The sequence below is a fragment of the Colletotrichum truncatum genome (assembly GCF_014235925.2).
Source record: "Colletotrichum truncatum strain CMES1059 chromosome Unknown Contig_0002, whole genome shotgun sequence".
Taxonomy (NCBI): Eukaryota; Fungi; Ascomycota; class Sordariomycetes; order Glomerellales; family Glomerellaceae; genus Colletotrichum; species Colletotrichum truncatum.
The window spans coordinates 1222104-1243861 of NW_027222399.1; the positions used below are offsets into that span (position 1 = coordinate 1222104).

The 21758-nt window shown below is 49.5% G+C and overlaps 6 protein-coding genes across 6 annotated transcripts; 4 read left to right on the plus strand and 2 right to left on the minus strand.

The window, feature by feature from the left end:
- Nucleotides 1–585: 585 nt before the first annotated feature.
- Nucleotides 586–2103, plus strand: CTRU02_203297 (glycosyl hydrolase family 43 protein (xylosidase/arabinosidase); the record flags this gene model as incomplete). Its single annotated transcript, XM_036734108.1, has 1 exon — nt 586–2103. The coding sequence occupies one exon, from the start codon at nt 586–588 to the stop codon at nt 2101–2103; it is 1518 nt and encodes a 505-aa protein (XP_036574170.1).
- A 232-nt stretch (nt 2104–2335) lies between these two features.
- Nucleotides 2336–3503, minus strand: CTRU02_203298 (FAD dependent oxidoreductase; the record flags this gene model as incomplete). Its single annotated transcript, XM_036734107.2, has 2 exons — nt 2336–3280; nt 3336–3503. The coding sequence occupies 2 exons, from the start codon at nt 3501–3503 to the stop codon at nt 2336–2338; spliced, it is 1113 nt and encodes a 370-aa protein (XP_036574169.2).
- Nucleotides 3504–5427: 1924 nt separating this feature from the next.
- On the plus strand, nt 5428–6798 carry CTRU02_203299 (putative secretory lipase; the record flags this gene model as incomplete). The annotated part of the gene is made up of 1 exon (XM_036734106.1): nt 5428–6798. The coding sequence occupies one exon, from the start codon at nt 5428–5430 to the stop codon at nt 6796–6798; it is 1371 nt and encodes a 456-aa protein (XP_036574168.1).
- Nucleotides 6799–8582: 1784 nt separating this feature from the next.
- CTRU02_203300 (Lovastatin diketide synthase LovF 14) lies at nt 8583–16617 on the minus strand (the record flags this gene model as incomplete). Its single annotated transcript, XM_036734105.1, has 5 exons — nt 8583–9509; nt 9567–14509; nt 14569–15331; nt 15418–15850; nt 16109–16617. The coding sequence occupies 5 exons, from the start codon at nt 16615–16617 to the stop codon at nt 8583–8585; spliced, it is 7575 nt and encodes a 2524-aa protein (XP_036574167.1).
- Nucleotides 16618–17668: 1051 nt separating this feature from the next.
- On the plus strand, nt 17669–18890 carry CTRU02_203301 (oxidoreductase; the record flags this gene model as incomplete). The annotated part of the gene is made up of 3 exons (XM_036734104.2): nt 17669–17988; nt 18047–18104; nt 18159–18890. 3 exons carry the CDS (start codon nt 17669–17671, stop codon nt 18888–18890), a joined length of 1110 nt encoding a protein of 369 aa, XP_036574166.2.
- Nucleotides 18891–20458: 1568 nt separating this feature from the next.
- CTRU02_203302 (methyltransferase type 11) lies at nt 20459–21331 on the plus strand (the record flags this gene model as incomplete). The annotated part of the gene is made up of 1 exon (XM_070204179.1): nt 20459–21331. One exon carries the CDS (start codon nt 20459–20461, stop codon nt 21329–21331), a length of 873 nt encoding a protein of 290 aa, XP_070061942.1.
- Between the last annotated feature and the right edge of the window lie 427 nt (nt 21332–21758).

The following is a 21758-nucleotide window of genomic DNA, read 5'->3' on the forward strand; positions in this document are numbered from 1 at the left end:
ATTGAATCCTCGTATCGCTGTCATAACGTTTTGGGTAGAAGGACGCAGAATTTTCCATTGGCGGTGTTTCTCCAACCTCACATCCTCAAAGCCACCCGAGTCGGGAGTTTATAATACCCCGCCTGTGCCTACGGTGCTTTTCAAAGCCACCAAACATCGGTAAAGTGCGGAGACCCCGCTTCCGCCTGAAGCGGGCCACTAACAAGTTATTCGGACATGTCCAACACCGCTGTCGTATGACGTCTTGCCTCTGGCGCATCGGGGACTCGGGTTAACTTATTCTGCAAAAGGAAATGCTCTTTTGAGTTGCTCTCTAAGGTAGTTGAAGTTGAGCTCGTTAAGACAGATGACCGATGACCTTCCTGTTAGCTTCTATGCTACAGCGGGGAAAACGAACTCAGGCTGCACGTAACTCTTTTCGTAAAGGAGTATTGCCGTATAGGGTTTGTATAGCATAAACAAGTAAACATTCACCAAGGAAAACCCCTATATATCTTCTAGTCTGCTCTGGTTTTTAGAACAGTGTACATCTGGGTCTACAGGTTTCCTGGCTCACTTTCGAGTTGTGCTCTGTCTGCTGCAGAAATGCATTCACTCGCCTCCATTACTTCCTTGCTACTTCAAGGCTTATTAGTTGCCGCTCAAACCACCATCACTTCGACGGGCAACCCAATCCTTGCCGATGGATCATATTATTCTGCAGATCCAGCTCCGCTGGTGGTGAACAACACTGTTTACATCCTGAGCGGCAGAGACACTGCGCCCGCCAACCAAAACGCGTTTGTCATGAACGAGTGGCAGATGTTCAGCAGTAGTGATCCGCGTCCCTCCGGTGCTCAATGGCAGTTCCGTATCAACATTGCTCGCCCAGAGTCAATCTTCTCCTGGGCCACTTCAGGAAGCGCCTTTGCCGCACAGGTCGTCCAAGGGCGGAACGGGAGGTTCTATCTTTACGCACCCGTCAACCAACGGTCGACTTCTAGCCCTGATCGATTCGCTATCGGCGTGGCTGTGTCGAGCAATCCTTGGGGCCCCTTCACTGATGCTCATCCAAGTGGCCCTATCATCTCGCAGACAGTCCCTCAGGCAAACAACATCCAGAACATTGACCCGTCAGTTCTTGTTGACGATAACGGCCGCGTCTACCTTTACTGGGGCACTTTCGGTCAGCTGCGGGGCATCGAACTGGCAACAGACATGGTTACGACCATCGGATCGGCCATTTCCGTCAACAGTCTGACCGGGTTCTTCGAAGGCCCCTGGCTGATGAAGAGGCAGAGCACTTACTACATGCTCTACGCAGCTAACAATGCTGGTTCGAATTCGCCCTGTACGCCGACCTCATACCATGCCTGCATCGCCTACGGAACAGCCTCATCCCCTCTAGGACCGTGGACTTTCAGAGGTGTGGTGCTGGACATTGTCTCATCTACCACGTCGCATCCTGGCGTTTTCCAATTGAACGGCCAATGGTATCTAGTATACCACACCAGAGACGCAAATGGCGGTGGTCACTTCCGTCGCAGCATCGCGATCGACTATCTGAATTGGGACGACGGCCAGTCGCCGGCTCGCATCAACAAGGTCGTCCAGACGCGTCGCCAGCAGCCCGCTGCCCCCGCAACCCGCAACATCGCCCCTCGTGCCGTGGCGAGTTCCGTGAATCAAACTCCCATCCAGTACTGGACCAAATCGCTCAACGACGGTTGGATCCCGGGCAATCCGCTCCCGCCGGACTACTGGTCTTCGTACAATGGCAACGCGTCGCCGCAGACCAACACGCTTGTTCTGACCTGGAGTTCTGCCGTGACTCTTAACGGTGCTAGGATGGTGTTTTTCGCGGATCAGCCTGCTGGGTCAAACATCGGCGTGCCGCCGCCGGCCAACTGGCGACTCGAGTACTTGAACAGCAATAATGCTTGGGTGTCGGTTAGTGCAAGCACCGGATATCCTACTGCGGTCACGGACAACCCTTCCACCGTCAACTTTGCCCAGATTAGCACTAGATCACTCCGTGCAATTCTTACAGCGTCTGGTGGCAATGGCCAATTCGGAGGCGTGGGTGTGAAGGAGTTTGAGGCTCTTGCCCCGAATCCTCAGTGATTCACGAGATTGAGACCCGATGGACGACGAAGGACTAGTCTCTTAGATAGATGCCTGTTACCAATGTTACTCAATATCATCAATGGTACTAAAGATGTAAGGTATCAATGTCTTTTGTTTTTTATGATATGTGAGATGAAGCTAGCATGCGCGATATTCGGTATCAAGATTGTATTTCAAATGAGTCTTTAGGACCCTTGTGTGCAGCTGGTACCTAGTCGAGATGACCGGGTTATCCAAACAGTTTTCTAGCATTACCTGAGCGTACTGCTCCTGCTTTCGCAGGTTCGTCAAACACTTCCTCAATATCCTGGTCAAACTTGACGCTTCCACTCGCTCCCAAGGCATACGGAGTGAACGGTGTGTCTGTCCCAAAGAGCAGCTTTTCGTAGGTCACCCATCGCAGTAGCGGGGGAATCGCCCACGTCACAGGCCACGGTCCGGCGAAGTCAAAATAGAAACTCTTCACAAGTGTCTCCCTCATTCCGGCTTCTGTCAGATTAAGTTCCATTTCCGGGGGCGTGTAATTAACAATCCTGTCCAGCGTGGGAATAAGGCCACCGCCAGCGTGGGGTATGATCCACCTCAACTGGGGGAACCGACTCGGTATTCTCGAATAGAATAAATCGGCGAACGTTCGCGCTGTATCAAAGGTAAAATCCAGCGTGGGAGCTCTTACTTGTCGAGCTGATACCGGTCTATTGAGAGCCTGCCACTCCTTCTGCGTGATTCCCGGTGCTTCTCCGTCAATTTTGTACTTGGCGTGGTTGTACTCGGTACACGGCGTAGTAGGGTGCTCGAAAATGGTAACATTGAGTTCATTGAGAGCATTGTAAACTGGGTCGAGATCTGGATCGCCAAGGTACATTCCATAAAAGTTGGACATGAGGACAATCCCGTCGGGTCTCGGTTCTAGTTTGGTAAAAATGTATTCGATTTCTTTCAAGGACGCATTTACGTCCGGGAGAGGAAGCGATGCGAAGAAACCAAACTTGAGGGGGTATTTGGCTTTGAGCTGGGACGCGTATTCGTTGACCTGTCGGGCTAATTTGGTGGCATTTGCTGTCGCGACCTTTGACGGCACTGATAGATAGACCCCGGGACTCGAGATGGATAGGTAAGACTTCTCGATATTCTGTTCTGCCATGAACTGCAGGTGTATTTCTGGATCCCACGCCTGTCGAGCGTCAGCGAAGACTGGATTGTAAGCGTGAATACTGGGGGGGACAAACCGGAATGCCTGGCATGCCGTCCGGGCCTGGAATGTGACCCGCATCTCTCAAAGCTTGTGCATAGAAATCGGGCAGATAATGGACGTGGGTATCTATTTTGGCTGTGGAACAGGCCGCCGATGTCGCCAAGGCGACAAAGGTCGATAAAGAGCAGGTAGCAAATAACATCTGCTTCATCATGAGCCGACTCATCGTGGTTTTATTCTTTCTTCGCCACAGTCTGCCAAAGCAGACCGCAGAGACGCGGTGCTTGCCTCTAAATAACCAAATCAGCTGGTGGCTAATCTATGCCTAGGTATGCTACGTCAGATGAACTCAGCTTTATCGATGTCTCGGCGGCATTGGTAAGCTTACATATACGAGAAGCAAAGGTTGACCAATGGTCGGATTCCACGCAAATGGGATGGCTGAATTGAAAGACCGCTAAGACACACGTTATGACATTACTGTCATGTCTAACCAAGGGGGGAAAGCTGGTGCATATCCGCGCGGTGAGACGATCAACGGCGGGCGGCATGGTACGAAACTTTCGACGCTTGCCTCTGGATCGCCCTATTGTGCGATGCGAGTCCCCATGATAGTTTGAGGTCTGTTCAAATAGGTCTTTCCCTGGCATTTTCCGTCGTATATCTTCTCCTAAGAGGCACTGCGCGCCGCAGTATGGTGTATCATCCTTTGAGCAGGGGACTGCAAATACTTACCATACATTAGGTGGCTTGTAGAGAGGCATCAGTAATCCGTCAGCCATCCATCGTGCTTGTCATTGGCCTGGGAGTTGTCTTACATGTGATCGATCTTCAGGGGTACTTATAGCGGCCCGAGATATTCTCTTTGATTAGCGGCCTGATGATTGGTTTTCATCTTTCTTGTTGTGTATTGTCATTTCACAAGACATCATTTATAAGTAGCTGCATCTACAGATTAGAATTATATGTAAAAAACCTAGCCAGCCTAGACACGTTCATCGCTGATCGAGATCTTAGAAAATTTAATATTTAGGCTTTGCTGACAACATTGTATTCCATGTAGCGGACCTTACTGAATCACACCAATATCTACCTTGTCAGCAGCTGTTAGTGAATTAGACTTTAAATCATATTGATCTGATTCACTCGGCAAATAACAATCTACTTCATTGTCTGGAAGCAGTTCATCGCCTACAACGTGGCAATCCACCTACAACAGCTATAGGAGATATCATCAACCGAAGAACACGTAAAACCTTGGCCTTTGAACTCCCGCACAAGCCTTGACCCAGTATTCTAGTCACATTCCCTGTACGACACGCATCCAATGAATAATCTATGTCCCTCGACTTAGGTCATGTTGCTGACGGGACACTCGGCCCCCGCGATGAAGAGTGCGGGGCACACCGCTCGCGCGTTCACTTACTCCTTTCAGTGATTTTAGCGGTCCCTTGCCTTGAGCGCGGCTCGACATACGCAATCGCGTTAGCCAGCGATCCCCCACATAACCCACACTATTACCTTGCTGCTTCCCGCCCATACCAGCATGCCGCCATGTTTGCCTTCGGCTTTCACGTTGAGCGCCAGGTAATGTTGTATGTTTCTCAAGTATCAGGTGAAAAACGACAATAGAAACACTTGTCGCAAACCATCAGACGTTCCACATTTTGTTTGATGCCTTCGGATGAAGAAAGCCGCCATAGAGACGGGCCTGCGATAATCTACTCCCTAGACTACATGTTCCATATTATGATGAACATGCGTAAATCATCATACCGGGGCGTTAGGTTACATCCGTGCCCACATCAAAATGTGACCAGGTTTATCACAAGAACAAGAACAAGCTTCTGAGTTTAGCTGATGTGCCTGCATCTCAGCTGAGGGGGCAGTCTTTTGTCGGCAGAAGAATCGGCACTGTAGTCGCTCGACGATAGGACGGATAGAACGAGTAAGTAGTTCACTATATATAGTTATACTCTTGTAGAACGGTGAGTTAAGATCTTGAACAAACCGCCTTCTCGTCTCATCAACATCTGAAGTTCGTCACACACGCATGGGCTGTCTCCTCAGTTCCGTTATTCAAGCCCCTTTACTATTCTTCTCTGGGCCGAGTCATTACGCCCAACATGATCGGATACCGTTCACTTATCCTTAACCTGCTCCTCATATCTGGAGTAACAGCCGTCGACTTTCGCGACAACTGCAATGCCGAATGCGAGGCAGCGTTCCGCGAGGCTCTCGTCGTGGACACAAGAAACTGGGTCAACGTAGATGTGACTCTCGACTCGTTCTACTCAAATCCACCCAACATATCCGACTATTCAGTCGGCGACCTCGTCAAATGGCAGGATATTACAGGCACACAGGCCGCTAGGATCTGGGCTATCCCAGCCGGAATGTCCTTGTCTCGATTCTTTTATATGAGTGAGGACATTGATGGAAAGCCCATCCCGGCGACCGCCTTCGCATTGATCCCCTGGTCCAACCCCCAAGGCAACGATAAACCATTCCGTACTCTGGTCTGGACCCACGGAACCGCTGGATACACGCGTCAATGTGCGCCGACAAACCACCGGTCTCTCTACTACGAGTGGGAGGGACCTTTTGCTCTCGCGCAAGCTGGGTATGCTGTTATTGCTCCCGACTACGCTGGTCAAGGAAGTGATATACCTCAGGGCTTCATGTACGAGTCTGGGGCTCTGCATGCCGCCGATGTCAGTCACGGCCTTCAAGCCGCCCGCAAGGCTCTTGGTGATCGTCTTTCCAAGGAGTGGGTGGTCATCGGTCACAGTGAAGGAGGATTATCAGCATGGCGCACCAACGAGCGAGAAGCCAAAGAGGGGAAGGCTGCTGGTGGATTCCTCGGTGCGGTGTCGGTAGCCCCGGCTCTTCGACCCCTCAGCCTCATCCCAGAGTCCTTCCGCCGTGCCAATGGGGGTCCCGTAGGAGATGTGGTGTCCGTTTACCTCCTTCAATCCATCTCCAAGCTGTACAAGTCTATTCGGGTGGAAGACTATGTCAGCGACATCGTGGCGAGCCTCATTCCTCTCTCCAACCAGGGGTGTCTACGCACTGGCGGTGTTGTTTTCGGCAAATTCACAGAGGAGCAGTTGTATAAGAATACAAGCTGGCTGACACATCCGGATGTCGTCGACTGGCAGAATCGCTTCAACGGGGTGGGTGCTCATGCACTTGCTGCGCCCATGCTGGTCGTGCAGGGCGTGAACGACACGTTGACTTACTCCCACACAATGGAGGAGGACCTCGAGGCTACGTGCAAGGAGTATCCCGATTCTGCCGCAGAATTGCTTCTTTACCCTGAACTCGACCATGATCCGGCTTTCCAGGCTGCGCAAGTCGACTACTTGCCTTGGATTGCTGATCGATTCAATAACGTCCCGGTGAAGCGTGGGTGTACAAAGAGGACAGTTGGTCCTGCGACGAAGCATTTTTCCATCACCCAGCAGTCGTGGGAGGGCATCGTTCAGGGCGGTTAGATATAGTTTCACGGTTGATCAGCTACCTTATGTATTTAATACAATACTTTTTCTAGACTGCAAAAGGCTGAGGCTGGGCATACCCTCGTTTAGGAATATGTCTTCAAATGGTCTACAGTTTGATATGAAACCTTTTAAATTAACTTAGTATTTGCGGAATTATTCTAACCAAATTCTGAATTACTTTGTCGCCCTTTTTTTTCTTTTTCTTTTTTTTTTTTTCTTCTTGGAGCAGTTCTTCCCTAACTTGTGTCCATGTAAGACTACTCCAGCAGTGAAACCATCACCACAAGCTTATTCGCGATCATTACTCTGATTGTAATTGCAGAAAAGCAATAGAAATTGGACGTAGTTTCGTAAGTGATTGTGCGTTCTTTTTATTACTGGAAATATGTTGCGAGTGATTAGAAGAAACCATTAGGGTTTTGGGGTAAAGGAGGCTATCTCTTAAGTAATGCTTCCTGTATAGACGCTTAAAATCATGAGGAAATGGAACGAATAGATGAAGTCATCCTTTGTTCTACTATGCTAGACCTATATCTATTGCTCGACCTGGTGAATGAACCATTCCTGCCACCCGGTGTTTGAAGGAAAAAAAAAAAAAAAAAAAAAAAAAACCTGACGCCAACTTGAGTTTCGGGTTTGTAAACCCGTAGCGGGAATGTCTCCGTCGGGGCACTGTTGTAGAGCGTTTGTCTAGGGCGGACGCAGTAGGGCGTGAGGAGGCTAAGATGGAGTCGGAGGAAGTTCCATTGTCAACTGATCGCGCACCCTCCAGCTCTTAACCTCAAAGCTAGATTTCTAGTTCGGGGCTATTGTTTCCAGGCATCGTTGTTCAAGCATCCAATCATGTCCCACAAGCGGTTTCCACCATTAGTACTGCAAACATCCGTGTTCTATGCTGCTTACCGATTTATAAGTTACAAATGCTGTGCTATTCTATGTAATCGGCATGTTCGCTCAACTACTGCCAAGTGTCACTAAGCGCGGGTGTAATAATTGAGTAGCGACTATCGATTTAACCAAACCTCAATAAGACTAATAATTATTTCTACTAATTATTAATTTCTTTTCATCAGCTTATTATTAATCATTTACCCACAAGTATTAGCCCAAGGTGTCCGGTAATAAGGTTAGAATGGATATAATGATGCTAGGCAGAGTGGATAAAAACTCTTTCCTATATGCCGCCGGTATAGCTGCTGCATAGACCTGCCTCGACTTGGCTTTATACAAGCCAAGGTAACCGCAGATGCTACAGATAGCTAAACGCGCCTATGCATCCGTTAGGGGCCATCCGTTATAATAGATCGTAGCTGGCTATAGTATGTTTACAAGTCTGTTTAGGGAGTTGATTCTGATTAGCCCCTTGATAAGCATACTTAGTTAATTGCTAGATAGCGCTCTAGTATCCCGGCAAGAATCATAGGAGTCCCACTAGAATCTCATTATGTCTTACCCCGTAGCGAGGAAACCGGTATATATAGTAACCGCAGAGGTTTGTTTAAGGTTCCTGTCTTTATTTTAGTTAGCCGTTATGCCTAGTCTCACTAAAATCGTATTAGAATATACCTTTCTTTAGCCTGCTTCTAGGCGAATAAGAGAAGATGGGTTTAGTGTCCGCTCTTTCTCCCGGTATCGGTAATGCCAGTAGCGACGAGGTCGACCAGTGCCGGCAGCCAGCCAGCCACCCCCTACGACTACGTTACTGAGGAAATCAACGCGACGCAATTACACAGATCCTATGCCTGCATATATACAATATTCAGTCAAACTTGCTGCATTCAGTTAGGTATAGAACTATATTTTTCCTTCAACTTTTCCGCAACTGTCTTTCCAACCTGCATGAATGTGCCGGCTTGCATCACCTCCAGTGCGCTGAAATGCAGCCCATAGGCTGAACGAAACCACCTTCTCAGCTCCACGGCAATGAGCGAGTCGACACCCATTTGCCCCAGCGTGGACTTGCTCACGTCTACTGGTGTGTCGGCTGGTTTCAGCGTCATATCTAGAACTTTGCGCGAAATGTGTCTCGCAAGGAAGCCGAGTTCCAAGTCGTCATCCAACACGGAAACATCTCTTGAAGCACGTGAAAGAAGATTCTTCAGGGTTTGGTCAGCGCCAGCTTCCAAACATGCCTCGTCATTGGTGTTATCATTTGGCCTGGTATTGTGGTAGAAACCCATGCGACGGTTGAAACGCCAGTTGGTGCGGGCTGCCTCGTCGTTCAGGTTGACAGTTGATCGCAGGCCCATGATGATCTGGGACCTGTCTGCCCAAGGCTTAGGCGGGTTTGCTGTAATTGCTAGCCTCGGGCTTTCGTCCTCATCAACCCTGGAGCGAAGGATGGACAGCTCAAGAGTGTCTAGAAATGCCTTCTCTGTCTCAAAACCCATGTCCTGAAATGCAACGGAGCGTCGCGCATGAGGATTCTCGGCGATATATCCGACACCGTCAATTGGGCTAATGTTCAGGACGCTGGCAGGCAGACCAAGAGTCCGTCGATACTGGCTGAAGGCTTCCAAAAAGGTGTTTGCGGCCCCGTAGTTTCCCTGACCGGTCTGATCAATAACGCTTACGAGCGAAGATGCCATCCAGAAAAAGTCAAGAGGTTCATGGAGAAGTTCGTTATGGAGATTGTATGTTCCCTGAACTTTGGGCGCAACAACAGCGTGCCAATCTGACCACGACATCTCGGTCATGGAAGCATCCTAAACCCCCTTTAGAATCTTCTGCAATTTGAAGGGGGAAAACTATGGGAACCCTACCTTGAGAACCATGGCAAGTTGGAATACACCTCGGATAGGAGCTTCAGCCGATCCGATGGCTCGTTTTACGTCCTCCACCTTGTCTACGCGCCCGGCAACCGTGACGGCATGGCAACCCATAGAAGCCAGTTCTCTGACCGCCTGTTTACTCACATCCGTCAATCCAGCGCAACGCGAAAGGAACACTAGGTGTCGCGCCCCCCTTTCTGCCAGCCACGTTGCTATGGACCGACCCAGCCCACCTAAGCCACCAACCAGTAGATAAGCTGCGTCCGGTTTGAATCTAACAGGCCGATACGTAGGGGCTGCTTTGAAACCCATGTCTTCTGGCTCAAGCCGTATGAGGAGCTTGCCTATATGAATGCCTTGCTGGAAATGCAGGAAAACCCGGTGCATTTCTAGAGGCGAAAATACCTGTTTTGGAGCCAGCGGAGTGAGCTTTCCGTTCTCGAAAAGAGAGACAAGCCTGCATAGGATGCGTTGGATAGTCTCTGGTCTCTCACGCACTATTTGTGCCATATTGATGCAGGAATAAGAACGGTTCTGCAAGAATGGCAGCATGTCAAGTTTACCGGAAGCAGCGATGTCTCTTTTTCCCAACTCCACTAGCATCCCAAAGGGCGCCACGCACTTCCATGAAGCATGTAGGAGGTCTCCAGACAGTGAGTTGAGCACGAGATCGACTCCTCTACCCTCAGTTTCGCGCATAACACCGCCCAAAAAGGAGTTACTTCGCGAGTCGAAGATGTGGTTTCGTGGAATGCCGCAGTCATGAACCAAGTGGTCAATCTTTTCAGGAGAGCTGACAGTTGCGAAAATCTCGGCGTCAAACAATCTGCATATCTGCACAGCAGCGAGACCGAAACCCCCGCATGCGGAGTGAATCAGCACGCTCTGGCCTTTCTCGACGCAGGCAACATCACAGATGGCCTTCCAGGCGGTACCAAAGCAGGCAGGAATAGTCGCTGCCTCCTCGAAGCTCACCGCGTCAGGTATCTTGCAAACTTGAAGCGCGGGAATGACAACTCGCGTAGACAAGCAACCGCCAGCGGTAAGGGCCATTACCCTATCTCCGACCGAGAGCCCTCGAACAGCCTGGCCGGTCCTTGTAACCACACCAGCGCACTCAACGCCAAAGCCTGACAGAGACGGAGACTCTTCAGGCAGGGATAGTAACCCGTTCGCAATTACTACATCACGGAAGTTGAGACCGACGTAACGCGGCTCAACCTCAACGGCGTTGTCGTCCAGTGCTCTGTCAATAGGTTCTTGTACCCATCGTAGTGTTTCCAGTCGACCAGGTCTCTCCATATCCAAACGCTTCCGCGTCAATAACTTATCATCCAAATCCCATGGCTGAGCGTATCCGGCTGCCGAGGCCGAGTTCGTCACCTCCGCAAGCTCGTCATTCACTGAGAATGGATGGTATCGACCAGTGCAGACAACACCGTCAATGACGGCAAACTCCTTGTCAGCATAAAGTTTTTCGTTTTCTTCCTCAGAGTCTCGACGGATTCTTCTAAAGACCTTCTCAACAATCTCCGAGAAGCATTCTTGCGAAGGTTCGATTTCGAGAGTACAAACGTTCAGACCTAGCTCGGCCCGTACAGCCTTTGCTGCCCCTATTCCTTGGGCAGATCGTGGATCGAGACATCCTATCTGTACAGGTCTGGCGGTCCAGAGAAGGTTCTGTCGTGGCTTCATGGTTTTAATCAGCTGTTTGTATTGATTGAAAGAGTGCTCCGTCATGTTTTCGAAGAATTCGGCTTCTAGATCCCAAAGACAGATAATGTCGGCATCGCCCCGCAAAGTCCCGGCAGACTCGGTGCTAGCAACCATTGTCTCCCATCCCATGGTTCGCAAAAACTCGACAAGATTCTGTGTCAAAGCTGAGTCTGGAACCTCTGAAAGAATCGCTACTGGCCCGCGAGTGGTGACACCACTTGGCGTCGGATCAAGCCTCCTGGAGACAATCGCCGCGCTGAAATGAAAAGGTTGCTCATCGTCATAGACCGCCGTATCAACACCCGTAAATCCGGCTCCTTTTAGTTCTTCATTCCAGCGAGAAACGGGAACATACGGTTCCCATTCCCTGCCGTCTTCTTGGCCGAGCCACCAGCCCGGTAGAGTGCCGAATATATACCCTGCACATCTCTTCAGACAACAGAGTTCTGTGATGACGATGTAACCTCCAGGCTTCAGTACCGTACGAAGGTTTGTCAGCGTGTTTGCGAGGGATGGTGTTGCATGAAGAACGTTGGCCGCGAAAACTATGTCGTACGACGCAGGCTCGAAGCCTTGAGACAGCGCGTCACGGGAGACGTCCAAGACTTTATACTCCATGTTGGGAGCATACGAAAACCGCTCCTTTGCCTGAGCGAAAAAGCCCGCCGAGATGTCAGTAAAGGTGTAAGTAGAGTACGAAGGCAAGCCGGCCTTGGTTTGTCGACTTCCAAGGAGGGACCTGACTATGAGCTCGGTCGTTGCCCCTGTACCCGCGCCAACCTCAAGAATGCGTAACGTAGGCCTCCAATGCGATACCACTTTGACAAAATTCCCGTAGTCAAAGCTCAGGTGGCTGTAAAGCTTGGTGAGTTCGTTGTCGTGCATAAGCACGTCGAGAACCTGTCCCTTCCCGGATGTAATGTCCTCGATGTTGTCGCATATCCGCTTGACAGCGATAGGCAAGGAGGTCCTTTCACTCTTCAACAAACAGGAGTAGACATTGTCAAGCAAGCGCCTTCTTTCGGCTGGTGACATTGTTGCCAAGGTTACCGCGTTCTTGAGAAATGGATGCTCACCCCTTTTAGCAGCCGCGATATCTCGAAGGAGCCATTCTCTGTATTTGACCATAAAACCCATTTGAGGTTCAAGCAGTCGAATTCGATCTGCAGATTCAAGAATGCATAAAAGAGTCAGCTCTTCGAGCATCAGAACCTCCTTTCTCTCGTACTTCCTCGGTGGCTGGATCAATGAGCCAACATCGAAGCACTCAGCGTCCGGGAGCCAGTAAAGTCTGGCTGCAGCGTGCGGGTCTACTATGTCATCATCCGGCTCATCTGGCCCAAGTATTCCCTCGCCCAACTGGGAAAATTGGGCGCCGCCGATGTAGAAGACCACAGAATTCCCGATCATGCATTCTACAGACGCGTCTGTCTCGGACCCCCAAGATGCAACACGTGCCGGACCATTGCTTGTATCTTCAGGGAAGCGTCTGACGTAGAGCTCTTGGATTTTAGTTGGCATAAGAGTTCTGTCCAGGTTTCGACCTAGACCCTGCGCCAACGATACAAATACTAGCTGGAAGCAAGCATCCATAAGCACAGGGTGCTGCACAAAATGGTTGTAAGACTCGTTAGGTTTGCGCACGAGCTCTCCAGTAGCCTCGCAATGAGTAGTTGCCGAGCGCACATCTCTTAACAGTAGAAACTCGGGTCCATAAGTTATACCTGCCCTTGACAACGCCTTGTAAAACTGCGACTCGTTCACCGTCCTCGGCAATCTTTGATGCTCGCGAGGACAAACGATTTTGTTCAATCTTTCTGCCTCATTGCAATGCTTTACTAGGCCTTCACAATGGAGTATCCAACTGGATCCGTTGTGGGAGCAAATGCTGAAAGTGAACCATTCAGATTGATAATCAATATCGCTCGTCTTGTACTGTCGCAAACTCGTCAAGACTTCCACAGCACTTGATTCCGGAAGCACCAAGGCTGTGCGTACTACGAGATCTTTGATAGTGTATCCGTCATCAAGTCCCGTCAGTTGTCTGATGGCTTCGCCGGCCATGGAAACGTAGCCGACCAGAGGAAAGACTACATCATCTTTAACTCTGTGATCAGAGAGCCAGGGTTCATTCTCGATGTGAATCATGTTTCTCCAGATCGGTTCTAAATCGGAAGACTCCACGAGGCGACTTCCAAGCAGGCAGTGGTGCGGATGCTTCCTGAAACGCCACTCTCTTGATAAGCGGCTTTCGTACCAGTATGTGTTGCTGTGATCCCAGGCATAGGGAGGTAATCCACCAATTGCTTTTCCTGTAGGGAAGACGAACGAAAGGTCAAGGCTTACACCTCGAAGAAACAGTTCTCCTATAGCCGAATGAAGCGAGACCCTGGAGTCTTTCCCCCTTGTGAGCGAGGGGACAAACTCACACCGCTGACCTGCAGCCACACAGTTTTGCCGCAGAGGTCCCGCAAGAGCCGCGTGCGGTCCGATCTCTAAGAATAAGCATTCTTCCAGCTCCGGGTCTTTCAGAAGATTGGCGACAGCCGTAGCGAAGCGAACGGGTGAGACGAGATTCTTTTGCCAATATGCAGGATCCTGAAGGGCAGAGGCTTCACAATGTTCCCCAGTGACACTTGAGAAAAAGCGAGTGTTGGGGGCGCAGGAAAGAGCCGACTTGCCCGGACCCCAGTTGCGGTCTATCATCTCCTGCTGGACCACGCGAACATACTTCCGGCCAGGTGCTAACATATGATGGGAATGATATGCGGTATCAACTCGCAAAAAACGACAGTCCGCGTCAGGACGATCTTTCTTGACCAGATGAATAGCCTCATCAACCTGTTGCTTGTCCCCAGATATCGTACTACTGGCAGGGCTATTCTCGCAGGCTATAACCACGCCAGTTCGTAAGTACGGAGATAGCTGTCTCGACCCAAGGCTCACAACGGCCATAGACCCAGGCGATGAAGCAAGTTCGGCTGCATTTGCGACTGTGAGACCGCGATAGTACGCTAGCACAATTGCTGCCTCAAGTGACAGCTTGTGAGCAGCATACGCTGCTGCGATTTCTCCTGACGAATGCCCAATGACAGCGCAAGGTCTAATGCCAGCTCGTGTAAAATGGTTAAATAAAGCAATCTGTAGTATTGTGCATAAAGGTTGTGAGAGAAGGGCGTTTCCAACGCGACTGCTTTCTGGCGGTCTCTGCAGCTCGCCTAAATAATAATACTTGTTAATCAAAGTGATGAGAGATTCGATGGAGGAGTTCACTTACTAATAACATCCCATGCAGGTGCATGCTGAAGGGTCTGCAGGATACAATCCATCCGTTCCAAATCAGCCCGGAAGCGAGGGTCGGTTTCAATCAGCTCCACACCCATTCGAGGCCATTGTGCCCCCTGCCCAGTGAAAATCATGACCACTTTTGGACCCTCTGAAGGTGCTTTGGAGTTGTTGAAACTCTCTACCAGCATTTCTCCCGTGTCATCCACAACTCGAAAAGCTCGAAAAGGCATTTTCTCTCTGCATCGACCAAGCGTGTAAGCTATGTCAGCGATTGGTACAGGACTCTCCTGAACAAAGGAATCATATTGTTGCTTATTTCTCTGTAGCGAAAGCAACGTATTTGCAGAGTAAAGGAGAATATGCGGGCCGGTGTGCTTGAGAAGCGGTTCTTGTCGCCTTGTTGCTTCCAGAATGACATGGGCATTGGCACCGCCGACGCCGAAAGAGTTCACCGAAACTCTTTTGGCCCGGCCACCTGGAAATGGGGTCTCTTTAGTGGGTACTCTCAAGCCAAACTTGGCAAAGGGAATGTTGGGATTGGGGTCAGTGAATTTGATGTTTGGAGGTACAAGGTCCTTCTCCAAGGCCATGACGGCCTTGATGGTGCTCACAAGGCCCGATGCGGCTTCAGTATGCCCAACATTGGGTTTTACGGAGCCTATGTAAACTTCATTCACATTACCACTGCCGAAGACTCTTCCTACAGCTGTAGCTTCGATAGGGTCACCCACCGGTGTACCGGTGCCATGAAGCTACAAAATGAACATGTCAGCGTCTTTCCTACCAACTCTAAACTCAACAAACTACGCAACTGCAATCTTAATGTTATCAAGCTTACTTCAACAAAGCGGGTTTCATGCGGGTCAAGGCCAGCATCGCTATAAGTCTGCCGCATCAAAGCTTCTTGGGCTTCGCCGTTGGGCTGCATGAGACCGGCTACCGCGTCAAGATTACGCCCATCAGTGTTGGTGCCAGTGCCCTTGATGACGGCCCTGATAGGATTGCCATCTCGTACCGCATCGTTCACACGCTTGATATAGAGAACCGCAATACCGTCTGCTCGAGCAAAGCCGTCTGCTTTGGCGTCGAAGGTGTTGCAAGAGCCCGTTGGCGAAATAATGCCATCAGATGACATTAGTGCCGTCATGGTAGGGTCGAGTAGCAGACTTGTACCGCCTACGACTGCACCAGTAGTGCTGCCGTTGCGAAGATCATTACACGCTGCATGGAGTGCTAGGAGGGATGCGGAACAACCTGTCTTGATCGCGTAGCTACAGAAAGGGCACAGTTAGTATAGGAACAGACACATTGTTGTCACATCTACACTAAAACAAAAACGATTTCAAACAGCTTTGGGATGCTCGATTTCCGGCACTGTCAAAGCAAAAGCCAATGTTTCGCAAATGCAGCTCCATATATCTCCAAAGTGATGAAAAATACGAAGACATACACGACCGGTGAACATCCAAAATGCTCACTTCCAAGCCACCGGAATTCAACACGGATTTTGCCTGCTCAGGGTAGCTCACCTCGGCCCTTTGAGATTAAACTGATAAGAAACCCTATTGGGTAACATAAAATCGGCGGCACCCCCAAGCACGTTGCCCTGGGTATGCTGTAGTTCTTTGGCGCTCATCCGAAGCCAATCCTCGGCGGAGGTGCCGACGTAGCATCCAATGGCTGCTCCGGCGTATTCAAGCTCGCCTGCGTCAGCAAGGGCCTCATACGTAGTCTCTAGCAATAATCGCTGCTGGGGATCGCATTTAGCGAGCTCGTCTTTGGACATTTGGAAGTGGGATACGTCGAGTTTGCCAAGCTCGGCCGTGTTAATGAAGTAGCCGTTGAGTGCCTTGACGCAGTTCTTTCCCCCGAGCCGGTCGGTGAATCCATGAATGTTGTACCGGTCAGGCGGTACGGGCTCTTGCACGTCTCGGCCTTGTGATAAAACAGACCAGAACTCTTCAGGAGTGCGAATTCCTCCACCTAATCGGAGGGACATGCCACAGATGGCGATGTCTGGGGCCTCTTGTCTGGTCATGGTATGTAGCGGTAGTTGTTGATGAATGACGAATGAAAAAAGCGAAAGAAGTTCATCAAAGCACAAAGTCGACTGAGAGCGATCTTCCAACCTTTTCTAGATTCACTTCTAGTAGACCAACAGACTATAAACCAAATTCACTTTCCGAGTAGAACCTAACAGGATAATATTATATATTTAAACTTGACAACAGTATTAACCAAGCGAATATTTGGCCGCGCAATGAAAGATACTCAACCGACATCGGCGTTGGAACAAGGGCATATATGAATTTATATCCGTCTATTCTTAGCGCTTTGAATGCGGGAAACTGCAGAGCATGACTGCCCAAAAACATTGTGATATGGGGGTAGGTAGCATGTTCAGAAGATTGTTATAACGATCAAGGTTCAAGTCGTCAGTCTAGGTTTCGGAGTGTTCCTTGCCACTATGTGCCCCAAAATCCCATATTCGCTATGGGAGGGGTAAATCGAACCATGGCTTCAAGAAACAAAATTTCATCAAATTCTCTGTGAAAGATCTCCAATTGTCTTTAGATTCAGGTATACTAGGTCATCCCTTTCTGATTTACTTTTACCACAAGCAACGCGTTGATGTCTAATATGAATCAGGTAGAACCTTGATTAAAAGTAAGTATCATGGCCCTTGCGAAGCGGGCGTTTTATGGCACTCGCTAGAATACGAAACAATAAGGCATGGTCATAACAAATGCCGAAGCAGAGTCAAACCTATGTTGTGTAGTGCAAACACTATTGCAAGTCATGTAAACTTTGAGTTGCTTTGTATCTTAAAGCTACTCTATGGCTGGTCTAAGGGTTAGGGTAGTTGTGCAATGATCATTAATTGATCGCCTATTGAGATGCCAGTGATTGCTATATGTTTAGCTTCTACTCTCCAGTACTCCTTGTGCGACATCGAAAATTTGCCTTCTCAGAAGGAGCAAATCTCCCTCAAACTTCCCACGACTCGCGACCGACCAATTTCTCCTCGGTGCAATTGAAACGACAGCGCCCTTTCAGACATCAGCGGCATATCGATAATAAAGGATATCATGGAAACTAAGTTGAACGGGTTGGATCTAAGCGACCTCTATGTTTGTGATCTACCGGAGAATGTTTGCACTGCCGAAATCGAAACAATTTCCGTCAAAGGCCTTTTGGAGCAGGACAAAGATGAAGCAAAGCGTCTCTTCCAGTCTTGCCAAACTTACGGAGTATTTCTACTCGATCTCATGGACCACCCTAAAGGCAAGCGGTTCTTGAGTGACATGGCCGACACTGTCCGGATTGCTCAGCACGTATTCCAGTCAAAGACTCTGGAAGAGAAAAGAACTTATACAACGCGACCTCGGGTAGGCATCATGGACAAAGGGTGGGTAACAGAAAGACCATCTAATGCCTGTCAGTCTTGCGCCACTAACACCCCGTAGTTACATAGCCGAGGAAACCACACCTACTGGAGAAGTCAAATCTCACGAAGTCCTCAACGTAAGATAATTACGGCAGTTGCATATCCTTCTTTCGGCTCGCTGACTTCCATAGGTGCCAAACTATGAGCTTTTCAGTGCTGGAGCACCTGCCCTCGAGCTACCGCCTTGGCTGGCTCCTCACGAAGCCATGTTCCGTCAAGTGGCAACCTCCGGTAACGAAATCGCCAACACCATTCTTGCCTGTCTGGAAACACAGTTGAAGCTAGCTCCTGTGACGTTGACCTCGGCACATCGCCTAGAGGATCCGTCTAGTGACTTCTTACGTCTGGTACGGCACCCAGGGTTCGGAGCCCGAGAAGATGGAGAGCGAGTGTCGTTTCACGCGCACAGAGATCTTTCATCACTGGGTCTCCTCCTTGCCCCGTTACCGGGTCTTCAGGTCGAGCACCCAAGCGAACCGGGAGTGTTCAGATGGGTCAGGCCCAAGCCTGGCACCATTGTCGTTAATGTCGGCGAGGGTTTGCAAATTCTCACAAATGGTGTACTAAAAGGTGTTCTCCATCGCGTTGTGAGAGTGCCAGGCCACCTCACCGCTGTGGACCGTGTTAGCGCTCTGGTGGTTGTGCGGGCAAAAGGGGATATGCCTATGCTGCCATTGCCTAGTCCTATCATTCCACGTCTGAGCGATGAGCAAAAGCAACGCCGAATCGAGACCAGTGATGAGTGGGCCGCTAACAAACTCAAGGCATTGACAGCTATTAGAGCTAAAGAAGGAAAAATGTTGCCGAAGGAGCTTGCGTTTGTGTACAAGGAAGCCGGAATGCCGGTGCCTATTGGAATTTGACGCAACTTACCGCCATTATCGGCTCAATTCAATAGGCTTGAATTTCAAGTATTTTTCTGAAGAATCTTTTGTAACACTCGCCCGCTCGGAGGGCCTTGTTCGTCGGTGGACATACCACAACCCAGTGACAGCCACACTCTCCGCTGTGTCTCACCTCCAGAGTGGAAATCACATCTGAAGAGGCCTATGTATCCCACGCCGCACCATGACATTGAGAAACGATAATTCTTCATTTGCTACTTGCTGCTTTGGAACTATGAAACACCGGAAGAAACTTCGCGGTCGTAACGAGCACAAGCCCAGGGGACTGCACGAAAGTAATGCGGACATAATTCCCACAAACGGCTTTTTCCTACAAAGAACTTTGATAGAATGCCTCCAAGAAAAGTGCTGAGTGCATGTTGCGCTAGCATAGAAAGTGATCACTTGAGTTTCAGTATGAGGAGAAACAATCAAACTTTCCATACCAGGACCTGCGAGGTCGGCTTGAGCTATGGCCGTGAACATGAAAAGAAAGCATGTTCTAGAACTAATTTAAACGTGAGTTGGAGTCTTACTTTATACTGCATGTCAAAACGTTGAACGTATCGTACTTTATACTCCGTACTATGACCTGAGCTAATATCGAGAAAAAAAGTTTAGTGGTTGGTGGGGAAAACTAGCTTTGGTATATTTCGACGTTCCCTTGAGTCGTGATTCATGCAGAGGGTAGGATCAGATTGAGCGCTTTTATCGACAGGCAGCCTGATTATCTCTGAATAGTCGTATAAGCCTGAATTATACATAAACCTAGGTTCAATAGCCTTCGATTAGCCGACTGGCTAGGTCGTGGGACTGAAAATGTCAGCAAGGTTAACATTTAGCAATGGCTAGCACGCTGTTGATCGGTTGTACATGGAATCAATGCACGAATACAGAGTTACGGTTAAATACATAGTCAGGGTGGCCTCGGTGTTAGCCCAATGAAGCTTCATCGAGATTATTTCATGCGGGGACTTGGTAGCCCAGTCGGGGACGCTCCAGGGGCTGCTAAACAATCTGACGTGTAAAACTCAAACTTGTCGTGGCCCAAATTTACTTTCTTGATGCCAAGTAGCCGGTGTTGTGTTATTCTACCAAACCGAAGCAGACGGCTACGTTAGACTACTTCATTGAACCCTTTGACTTCGGGTTGATGGCAGCACATGGGAAAATTTCGTTTTGTACATGCCCGTTCGTATAACTAATCATTAAATCAAAGCCGTTGACGCATATTTAGTGGTCTAGAAATGGTACATGTACAATACTGATATTCATAGCGGCATGCACTGGAAAGCTCAATTCACATAGCATTCGAATTAAGGTTCAAGGGTAATACAATGAAGAGCCCAGGGAGGGGAGGAAGGGTTGGAGAGACAGCTGCCGTATTCGGCTGGATGCCTATTTTCTGTAGGAATGGAAAGCCCCCCCGAAATATACAAACATTGTGGATGTGCACCAGCATCGATGAGCTCCGCACCGCCTACTGGGTATCTCTGGCCTCCCACAAATTAGAATCTTCATCTTCACTCCATAGACGCCTGCGAGAAATGGCGGACAAGAATTCCACCACAAACAACTACCGCATGGGCTACTCTGATGCCATTGTCAAATTCATGGACGCCCGCGGGGCGGATACGGAGGCTCTACCTCTATTCCCCCTCCTTCGGGCTACAGACAAGATCTTGGACCTTGGTTGTGGGCCAGGCAGTATTACAGTCGGTTTCGCCCCAAAGGTTGCTTCAGTAACAGCCGTAGATATATCAAGTGTCAGCATCGACATGACGCTCGACCGCGTAAGGCAGATGAAAGAAGCGGGAGAGCTGGCAGCCATAGACGCTTCCAAAATCACATGTCACCAGGCAGACGTTCTCGCGGGCCTTCCGTTCGAGTCTGACGCATTCGATGTCGTATACGCCAGCCAAGTGTTTGTTCATCTCACAGGGCCGGGGCAAGCATCTCGCGCAATGACGGAGGTGCGCAGGGTCCTAAAGACCGGTGGTATCCTTGCTACGCGCGACGCTGCGGAGGCCTTTTACTACCCACGGCATCTCAACCTGTGGGATATTTGGGGTCGCAAGATGAACAAAGCTCTGCTAGGGCACGATGCCCGCTTCGTGGAGGATGGCAAACCCGGTGGCCCGGATATGATGCCCCGTCTGTATCGGCAGTCCGGGTTCGAGCCGCACAAAACCACGATTGTGTCCGGGCTACCTTGGGTCTTTTCAGGAAGGCCGGGTAGGGAATGGTGTGTCAAAAACTGGACCGAGAAGATGGAGGAGCCTTCGCTGCAGGATAAGTGGGATGCTGCAGGAGTGACTGACGGGGACAAGAAAACTGCAAAAGAAGCTTTGGCAATTTGGTTAAATGATGATGACGGCTACATGATGGTAACTCATTGCGATATTATTGCTTGGAAATGAACATTTGTCAGGTTTTTGTGTGTTGTGATCTATGCATTTTGGATGAAAACAATGTTTTCCAGTCCAATGTAGTCAGTCTATGGAGTTTCCAACTCTTATATGACTTCCTTACTTAACTCGTCATTTTCTTTTGGTGTAGGATCATTTCGCTAAAAGTTCGTCCTTACGAAGCAGCCTTTTATGCAACTATTATTGTTGCTTCGATATTGTAAACCGACAAGTAGGATGTGGGCGAGAACCGGCACAGAACGCTCAGAATGGGAAAAGTGGTGTTGTTGGTTGAAGAACTAACTGACTAGCTAGAGGGCTGTGGAGGCTGGCTAAGACCAGTGGTGGCGGCCGTCAGCCCACGTGACGGGCCGGCGAGGCCTGCTACCTACACCCCCTCTCAGACTCCTTAGCGAAAAAGCAGTAGAATAATAGGAAA